Source organism: Zootoca vivipara, chromosome 12 (assembly GCF_965207765.1).
Source record: "Zootoca vivipara chromosome 12, rZooViv2.hap1.1, whole genome shotgun sequence".
In the NCBI taxonomy this organism is placed as follows: domain Eukaryota; kingdom Metazoa; phylum Chordata; class Lepidosauria; order Squamata; family Lacertidae; genus Zootoca; species Zootoca vivipara.
The window spans coordinates 3,981,880-3,992,137 of record NC_142595.1 but is presented as its reverse complement, the minus strand read 5'-3'; the positions used below and the strand labels follow the sequence as shown (position 1 = coordinate 3,992,137).

Below are 10,258 nucleotides of genomic sequence, written 5' to 3'. Positions count from 1 at the left end.
CTTTAAAAGAACTGTAACACTGTACTATTTCCAAGTCTGGTGAAATGGACCACAGTTTAAGATGATTAAAAAGACATAGCAGATGTGAGAACAGTACATCAACCAATTTCTTGTAAAATGTGCCTATAAGGCCATCCCGGGTGTTTCATGAGTTTATCTTTCTTGATGGCCTTTGCCAAGTCTTCTGCTGCAATGCAGTTTTTTGTAGCACACTTTTTTTCTTTATTCATTCAAATGTATATATTTATATGAAACTTTGAAAACATGTTTCTGGCTTTTTGTGTGTGTTTTAATTGCCACCAAATGGGACATTTAGAAGGAAAGACCAAAAAAGCAGTTAATTTATGTAGACAAATTTTAATGAAATAATTTGCACTTAGGAATAATACATAGGAAATAGCAATAAAATTTGACAGAAAGGAATCAAAAACCCTTCTTAGAGAAAGTTTAAGAGTCCATTCAACAGCAAAACCAATTAAGGGAAAAATCAATAGTTTTATATAGAGAAACAGCTCAAATGACTTTACTCCAAGTAAACTCTGAAAGCTACCATACTTTTGGTCCAAATCGTAGTTTTCAAGTTGGCAGGTGGGATATAGTGAAGTCTATGACCGAGTGTATTTGCCCCAGATGTGCAACATGAATACAGATGCAATAAAGAGGAGACTCATAACGAGAACTGGAACAGGACCACTGAAAATAAAGGGGGGGTGTATTTATTATCCACAGCAATAGGTAAAGATCAGCTTTCAGCTAAAACTATATAATCACATGCTATTTAACAAAATGGTTACCCTACCTTTCTATCCAATACAAAGGAAACTAACAAAAGCAGTTTTAAACAAGCAAATAATGTTTTTAAAAATCATAATGTTTTTAGAGTTCAATACCACAAAATGCAGTAGTGGCTGTGCTTAGATTACTTCAAGAAAAGATTAGACCAAGTCATGAAGGATATATCTATCAACACAAGATTAACTAAATAGAGGTTCCCTATGATGAACACAGTAGCATTTGTATCACCTTTCTTTGGTCTTTGTTTGCAAATTCCACAAAGTACGGTAAAATCCCAGCTTAGTTGAAGAACAACTAAATAAAACTTGTGCAGAAAAATACCATATCAAGTCTCAAGATCCATTCAAATCGGAGGAGACTGGTGCGTTACAAAAGGGAAGGACAGAAGACTTTTTATACATAGAATTGTTTTTAAATGTTTTAATATACAGAATTGTTTGTACACTGTTTTTACATTGGTTTATTATTGTGTATTTCATTGCTCTGTGACCTTGTGGTGAAGGGCAACTAAGAAATACAGTGGTGCCTTGCAAGACGAATTTAATTCGTTCCACGAGTCATTCGTTTTGCGAAAAATTCATCTTGCGAATCGCGGTTTCCCATAGGAATGCATTGAAATTTCTTTTTTCGCCCATAGGAACGCATTAATTAAATTTCAATGCATTCCTATGGGAAACCGCGATTCACAAGATGAATTTTTCGCAAAACGAATTTGTCTTGCGAGTCACCATCAGATCATCAGATCGCAAAACGCATTTGTCTTGCGAAAAATGCATCTTGCAGGGCATTCGTCTTGCTAGGTACCACTGTAAAATTAAAGAAGGAGGAAAGAAGTTATCCTCGCTATGTTTGCATCTCATGCTACACTGTGGGTTAGTAAAACATGCATGAACAAGCAGTAGCAGTCTTAAGTCTTGGATTCACCGGCTCCTTCTCCTCCTCTCACCTATAGCCTGGAGGTTTGGCCCCATTTTGTTTCCTTTCCTTCAATTTCTGCTTCTTCTGTTGTTCATGAACCTGGACCAGGTTCACTGTTTATAACAAATGCTGGTTAGTTTAGAATGCTGCACTTGGGATACCGTGTACTGATCTGGTCACCTCAATTCAAAAAGGGTATTTTAGAGGAGGAAAAGGTTCAGAAATGGGCAAGCAAAATGATGAAGCAATTAGAGCAACTCCCCTTTGAGGAATCTGGGTTACACCATTTGAGGCTTTTTAGTTTAGAGAAAAAGACATGCTCGATGGGTATAAAATTATATGTGACTAGCTGTTCCTGGTCACACGTTGCTGTGGCTCAGTGTGTTAAATGGACCTTCAGAGTCCCCCTTCAGAGTCCCCTCACCTTAAGAGTCCCCGTGTGTGACATCATCTTCCTTCCACGTGGCAGTACCCTTCACCCCAACGGCTCTATCTCTCCCCCTCACAAACCCCTGCAGCCTGGCCGGTTTTCCCCACGTTGGTGTTGTCTTCTGTTAAAGGCCCATATTCAGTTGGTTGGCATGTTCTTTTGTGATGTCACTAATAGTATGCAGCCAATGGCAGCAGGTGAGGCCACATTGACATCCAGCAGATGGCGGTATTGCTGCACCAAATGATATTGCGTATGTACCTTTGACAGCCACTGGAGGGCATTATGATTGGTTTTTCCCCCCAAAAAATGTTTTTACCTGTGTCAGGTGTGTCATCTAAATAATGTAAGTTTCTAACAACGCTCACGTATTGGAATGGAACGTTGTGTCAAAATTTCAAGGCAATTGGGCAAGTGGTTTTGGAGAAAAGTGATCGCTAACCAACACGGACCTTTTACATTTATATATTTATATTTTACCTTTGTATATTTATATATATATGTAGATGTGGAGAAAGTGGACAGGCATCTTTCTCTCTCATATATAATGCTAGAACTTGGGGCAATCCAATGAAGCTAAATGTTGGAGAATTCAGGAGAGACAACATAAAGTACTTCTTCACACAGTGCAGAGTTAACCTTGGACACCTTAAGTATTAAAAAGAACTTTGTGGAGAATAAGGTTATTAATGGCCACTAGCCACAATGGCTGGGACCCAGGTGGCGCTGTGGTTAAACCACTGAGCCTAGGGCTTGCCAATCAGAAGGTCGGCGGTTCGAATCCCTGTGACGGGGTGAGCTCCCGTTGCTTGGTCCCAGCTCCTGCCAACCTAGCAGTTCGAAAGCACGTCAAAATGCAAGTAGATAAATAGGAACCGCTACAGCGGGAAGGTAAATGGCGTTTCCATGTGCTGCTCTGGTTTGCCAGAAGCGGCTTTGTCATGCTGGCCACATGACCTGGAAGCTATACGCCGGCTCCCTTGGCCAATAATGCGAGATGAGCGCGCAACCCCAGAGTCGGTCACGACTGGACCTAATGGTCAGGGGTCCCTTTAGCTTTACCTAGCCACAATGGGTATGTTCTACCTCTACTGTCTGAAGCAAAATGCCTCCAAATATCACTTCCTAGGAGATGTGGAATTGTGCATGTCCTACATGTAGATGAACTTGCTCACTGAAAACTGACCCACACAAAGTTTTCCATATTTATTTTATCTGTTTCCCATTCTCACATCTGCTGGAAACACTAACAGGAACAGCAGCCTTCTTTAAAAAAAACCAAAAAAACCCCTCACATTTAGCCACATATTTCCACCCGCCCTGTGGAATGCCCTCCCACCAGATGTCAAAGAAATAAACAACTATCTGACTTTTAGAAGATATCTGAAGGCAGCCCTGTTTTTAATATTTGATGAATTATTGTATTTTAATATTTTGCTGGAAGCCACCCAAAGTGGCTATGGAAACCTATTATTATTATTATTATTATTATTATTATTATTACTATTACTATTACTAGCAATACCTGTTACAAAAATGTCATGTTGGCTTTCATCTAACTAGCGCAGAATGGATTTGGGGAAAGTTTGTTTGATTAATATCTCAATTTTGATTGGTCTTTGCATGCAATAAATACATTCTTAAGTAGTCACACCAGCTCCAGTGTCTCTTATCTGTTTCATTTGGGCTGCATGAATGTGAGTGGCTCAAAAGTGATTTGCAATTTCCACAAGGATACATGTGCCAAAAGAAACATGCAGGTAATAGTCTAAAGTGCAGTATTTTGGCCCTATCCAACTTAGCTTCTGGAGGAGCAGAAATCAAGGAAAACACTGGTGCTATTTCATGTGCATCTTAACACCATTAGTGGACCATAAACAGTATTTAAAGATACTGTGAGATACCCATATCCAACGCAATTAAAAAGTTATCAAATGGAATTTTAATAAAGGGTTTAAAAAGTAACATTTATTGACTAAAAGATTTGCGTTAACGGAAGTAGATCAAGTAACTAACAGAAGAAGAAAAATGGCTTTTAAGTCTTAATTATCCATTGCCATGCCCAAAAGCAAGTGCAAATTTACAAATGGAAGAGAATTCTTGACCCTCAAGTAATTATGTCACCTACAAGGTTTGGGAACCATAAAAGCTTCATGTTACTCCAATGGGTAGTTAACCAGCATAATATCTAATCAGGCCTGCTAAGTATAAAAGGTAAAGGGACCCCTGACCATTAGGTCCAGTTGTGACCGAATCTGGGGTTGCGGCGCTCATCTCACGTTATTGGCCGAGGGAGCCAGCGTGCAGGTTCCATCCAGGTCATGTGGCCAGCATGACTAAACCGCTTCTGGCGAACCAGAGCAGCACATGGAAACGCCGTTTACCTTCCCGCTGTAGCGGCACCTATTTATCTACTTGCACTTTGACGTGCTTTTGAACTGCTAGGTTGGCAGGACCAGGGACCGAACAACGTGAGCTCACTCCGTCGCGGGGATTCGAACCGTCGACCTTCTGATCGGCAAGCCCTAGGCTCTGTGGTTTAACCCACAAGAGCATAGTGTTATTTGACTTAGTAAATTAAGGTGTGCACACATGTTTATATGCATGCACACCACAGAAGATAGTTTGATTTAAAAAATTCAAAACCAACATTTTGTCAACTAGAAAAATTGTTCTTCCTCCATGTAACTAGACAGAATGATAGTATGCATCCAACTGCTTTACAATAAGCTATAGATTTTGGAGAACACGAGAATGATTTTCTAAAAAAAACTGCTATATTTTAATATTTTCACTTACACTTTGAGGCCAGGGGAATCCTCTGTATAAAACCTCCACATCCCTCCAGTGCCTGCAGAAGTTGTACGGCCTGCACTCCTTGTTCCACAGCTAGCACTTTTCCTAAAAAAGAAAACCAATAACTGAAATGCAGCAAAAGTAACCAGATATGAAAGGTTCTCCCTACAAGAGACTTTCGTGTCACTCTAACTGGCTAAACACAATGTCTTATATTTGCTTGATAACCACAACCATCCTTTCAGCTGTATATATGCATGTTTAAAAAGTTTAGAAGTTTCTTTTAAAAAAACTTGATAGAAACGGGAACTGTTTCTAAGTCTCTGCTCTGTGTTAATCCCGCAAGTAGGGTTGTGGGTGCATGGGGAAAGAGTTCAATGGCAGAGAGCCCCCAAGATCCAAACCCACCCCACTCCACCCCACCCCCAGTGAAGGAATTCAACTAACTCCGGACAGGAAGGAGGGCTTTTGTGAGGCTGAAGGGAAAAGCGACCAATACATTTAATAATAATACATAATGACAATAATAACAGGCGGATTTTGGGGGGTTTGGCTGCCGTCCCCCCGGGCAAAGGGAAAGCGGCAAACAAATTCAGTAAACAACACCGTTATTAGTCCTACAATAACCTTAATAGCAACAACAAGTATAATAATAATGACACATCATCGTTCCTACTCCGGCCGACCCTCTCGGCCTACCTCTGCCTGACGGTGGATCCTGGGGCCCGCGAGGCGACGGCTTTGCTGGGCGAGCGGCCGGAGGCGCCCACGTTGGTGGCGCTGGGATTGGGGCCAGGCTGCAGGGAGAGAGAAGAGACGGACACGGTCAGGAGCCCCGGAGGCAGCGGAACCCCCCAACCCCCCGCCCCGCCGCGTATTCCTCCCTTCGCTTCTCCGCCGCTCTCACCATGGCGAAGGGCGGCTCCGTCGGCTTCTCACAAACTCCCTCAGCCGGCAAGTGTCGCCTTCGTCGTCGTGGCGGCTTCCCCCTCCTCTTCCTCCTCAGGCGACGAGAGAGGGGTCCTCGCTGCCAGAGCCTGAGGAAGAAGGACCCCTAGTATGCGGCTGCCCTGCACAGCGCCTGGCTCGAACCCCTTCCTTTTCCCCACGAGCGGGGACAGCGCTACCTCCCCGCCGAGCAGGCTCGGGCTTCCCCGCCTTCCTGCACCGCGTCGCCGTCTCTTCTCCAGCTCTGCGATGACGGTCGAGGGTCACCCCCGGCCCCCCGCGGGACAGGCGCCGCTCTGGCCACCCCTCCGCCGGAGGCCGACGTGGCCCTTCTCGCGCGACCCGCGCGTGCGCAGAGGGGCCGGCACCGGCGGCGCGGCCATGGCGGGAGGCGAGGGCGCTGAGGCTCCGCGGGGCCCGTCGGTGGTCTTCCTCCACCCGGACCTGGGCCTCGGCGGCGCGGAGAGGCTGGTGGTGGACGCGGCCGTGGCGCTGCGGTCGCGCGGCTGCCGCGTGCAGGTGTGGACGCCCCGCTACGACCCGGCGCGGTGCTTCTCGGAGACGCGCGGGCTGGACGTGCGCACGGCGGGCGGGTGGCTGCCCAGGAGCGTCCTGGGAAGGGGCCACGCGCTCTGCGCTGCCCTCCGCATGGCCTGCCTGGCGCTCAGCATCCTGCTGCTCAGCGGGGAGGAGGTCGACGTCTTCGTCTGCGACCAGGTGAGGGTCGCAGGGGGTCAGACTAGATGCCCCTTGGGGGACCCGACCGCACCATGCCTTGATCCGATATAGATGTGCACGCAGAAGAGCCGAACCCGTTTCTTACAGCAAAGGCCACTGCACAGGGTTGGCCCAAGACATTTCATAGAATCACAGGATTGTAGACAGACTAAGTTTGTTCTTGGTATGAGCCTCATTCCAAAAACAAACTTAGTTGGTCTCTAAGATGCAACTGGACAATTTTTTATTTTATTTTTATATATTTCTACTGAGCCAGACCAACACGGCTACCTACCTGAATTCAGGATTGTACACAGTGCCGGATTTACGCATAAGCTAAACAAGCTATAGTTTAGGGCCCCACTTTCTTGGGAGCCCCCCAAAATATTTAAAGGGGAAACTGGATGTACATTTCCAAAATATAAGATAAAAACAAATAAAATAAAACCTACATACAGCAACAGTGTTTTGTGTTGTGCAGGCTCCTATGATGTAAGTAATGGGCCCTGCCTGCTAGCCTACTCCCTAAAGTATCACATATAAAGGGCCCCATTACCTTCAGTAGCTTAGGGCCACATCAAACATAAATCTGGCCCTGATGGTAGATTTGGAAGGGACCACAAGATTCCTAGTACAACCCCCTGCAATGTAGGAATATTTTGCCCAACTTGGGGCTCGAACCCACAACCTCGAGATTGAGAGTCTCGTGGTCTACCAAATAAGCTATCATTTTTCTGAGGCGAATCAGAAAATCTCTGCCCCCCCCCAGGCCAGGGAAGGAGGGGTGAGGAAAGATCTGCACCAGGAATGAGAGGGAAGGGGACACCTGCTGCCCCCATGGACCCTGCCTCATGAGTGGGCCTTGGTTTTTGTTTAATTATGTATTCTGCATTCTCATTTTGTCCTTTCTGTCGTGAACCGGCCTGGGATCTTCGGATGAAGGGTGGTACACAAATACAAATTCAATAAATAATAAGTGCCCATTGATGGTAATGGGACCTTCTCACAGGAAAGTGCTTAAAAAACACATACATGCTGCTTGCAGCAAAGAAAGAGAAGAGGGAGAAAACTGCTTATTATCAGGGGTGGTAAGTGTTACTCTTTCTGTGGTTGCTACCATGCAAATGGCTGTCAAGGAGCCAGAGACAAAAGTTCTAGAAAGATGGGGCATCTTGCTGTCCCACCAGCCAGACCGAAAGTACACCCTGAAGGGTCCCTAGCCGCTACCATCTCATCCACTCCTTTTCTAAACAGGGGAAGGAAAGCACTTAAAACAGGCATCCCCAAACTTTGGCCCTCCAGATGTTTTGGACTACAATTCCCATCTTCCCCAACCACTGGTCCTGTTAGCTAGGGATCATGGGAGTTGTAGGCCAAAACATCTGGAGGGCCGCACTTTGGGGGTGCCTGACCTAAAACATTGCACACACACTAAGCCAGGGTTGCTGGCTTCTTGCAGCAAACACACATTTTCTGACCTCTGAGAAGAGATGAAAAGGAATACTAGGGGCAAATGCATTATGCCACAAGTTGGTAACACCATTTGACACTGAATGATAGACATTCTGGATTATGCAGCTAATGCAGATTAAACATCCAATGTAGAGAGCATTCCTTTGGGTTCAAGATAAAAAACACAGCTAAACGTAACAATTGGGCAAGCATAAGCGGTATTGTTATTCAGTATACCGGTAGCAGTTTTCTTTCTTAGGCGTATTTCTTTGTTTTTCTAGGTATCTGCATGCATTCCATTTCTCCGCCTTGCCCGCACCCGTAAGAAGATTTTGTTTTACTGTCACTTCCCTGATCAGCTTCTGACCAAGAGGGAATCATTTCTTAAACGGATCTACAGAGCTCCACTGGACTGGTTGGAAGAGTATACTACTGGCATGGCAGACTGTATTCTCGTCAACAGCTTTTTCACAGCCAGTGTTTTCAAAGAAACCTTCAAATCCTTATCTCACATAAATCCAGATGTCTTGTACCCTTCTTTGAATGTCAACGTGTTTGATACTGTTATTCCTGAAGATGTAGCTCACATAGTTCCCAACAGGAAGAGATTCTTGTTTCTTTCCATCAATAGGTATGAAAGGAAGAAAAATCTAGTATTGGCATTAGAAGCTTTGCACGACCTTCGGGGTAAACTTGATGCTCAGGATTGGAGGGATGTTCACTTGGTTTTGGCTGGTGGTTATGATGAAGCAGTTCAAGAAAACGTGGACTATTATGAAGAACTGAAAGCAATTGCTACCAAGCTTCGCATTGATGAGCAGATCACATTCTTAAGATCTTTCTCTGATGCACAGAAGGTAGCTCTTCTTAGTAACTGCACGTGTGTGCTGTATACACCAAGTAACGAACACTTTGGCATAGTTCCTTTAGAAGCTATGTACATGAGATGCCCAGTCATCGCAGTAAATTCAGGGGGACCTTTGGAGTCAGTTGTAAACAATGAGACAGGTTTCTTGTGTGATCCTCTTCCAACCCAGTTTTCAGAATCCATGGAGAAATTCATGAAAGACCCTGCTTTAAAGAAGACAATGGGAGCTGCTGGGAGAACTAGAGTTCTAGAAAAGTTTTCACTGGAAGCATTCACTGAAAAGCTGTATCAATATGTTCATAGCTTAGCAAAATAAAATCAAGCTCCATTATGTGACATTTGTTTCTTTAATGCTGGGTTTTCTACTACACCAATGGACTTAACATCGCAAAAGATTATTATATGTGATTCTTCTGACTGTGTTGGACCCCCACTTAAGATTGAATCTGGCATATAACAAACTACTTTGATAGTGAACTTGTCTCATGATATTTTTTATACATTGTCTTGCACTATGTGCTGCAAAATAATAAAATGATGATTTAAAAATCAGTCTTGTGTATGCTATTATTTTTTCAAGAGGCCAGTCTTGAAAGTAACATGGTTGGTTACATGGAAGAATCAATAGGTGCCCATGACACTTATGATTACTGAAGTAGTTCCAAGTGTTTTAGATAAGCAAACCGAGGCTCATTCCATTTCATTTATTTGTAAAACTTTGTTGTCGTTTAGTCGTGTCCGACTCTTTGTGACCCCCGTGGACCAGAGCACGCCATACTATATATATTTACAGTATATACAATTTCCTCACAAAACAACATAAAAAAACCTTTAAAAGCAATAGGCTATCTGATAAGGGAGAGAGTTCATTTTGTGGCCCCTATTCCAACAATTGGAGCTTAATCATGAAATATTGCTTTATCTGTTGTGTTGCCTCAAAGCTCTATAGATTACCCCCAATCAGTTTACCTCCACAATCATGGAAGTTCCAGATACCCCAGATCAGTGGGTTTCATTCTGTTCCTAAAAAATACAAAGCTTCCCAGAAAATACCTGAGGTTTTCCCCAATGTGAGAATGCATGATGTAGCTTGTCTGCCATTACTGATCTACTGGAACATGCATTGTGGGAAAATAATTGGATATGTGCTAGGCCTAGTAAGTGCTGTAGAAATTTGAGTTCAGGAAATCAAATGAAAAGGTTCCAAGAACTCGGGCCAGGAAGGAAATTAATTATGAATTCTTCAAACTGTTTTTTGCTTAAGGTAATGAGACAAATTCCAGTTGAAATGATTTTCAAATCCAGGACAAGGCCCTGTTTCGTTTATTCTTCAT

General features: G+C 43.9%; 2 protein-coding genes across 2 annotated transcripts; one reads left to right on the top strand and one right to left on the bottom strand.

Annotated features, from left to right (window-relative positions):
* Positions 1 to 341: 341 nt before the first annotated feature.
* Positions 342 to 6,270, bottom strand: SEC61B (SEC61 translocon subunit beta). The gene is made up of 5 exons (XM_035136307.3): positions 6,155 to 6,270; positions 5,847 to 5,976; positions 5,639 to 5,736; positions 4,943 to 5,044; positions 342 to 693 (listed from the first exon to the last, which is right to left on the bottom strand). The coding sequence occupies exons 1-5, from the start codon at positions 6,268 to 6,270 to the stop codon at positions 606 to 608; spliced, it is 534 nt and encodes a 177-aa protein (XP_034992198.2). The 3' UTR covers positions 342 to 605.
* Positions 6,242 to 9,476, top strand: ALG2 (ALG2 alpha-1,3/1,6-mannosyltransferase). Its single transcript, XM_035135060.3, has 2 exons — positions 6,242 to 6,604; positions 8,338 to 9,476. Exons 1-2 carry the CDS (start codon positions 6,269 to 6,271, stop codon positions 9,238 to 9,240), a joined length of 1,239 nt encoding a protein of 412 aa, XP_034990951.2. The 5' UTR covers positions 6,242 to 6,268; the 3' UTR covers positions 9,241 to 9,476.
* The last annotated feature ends 782 nt before the right edge of the window (positions 9,477 to 10,258 follow it).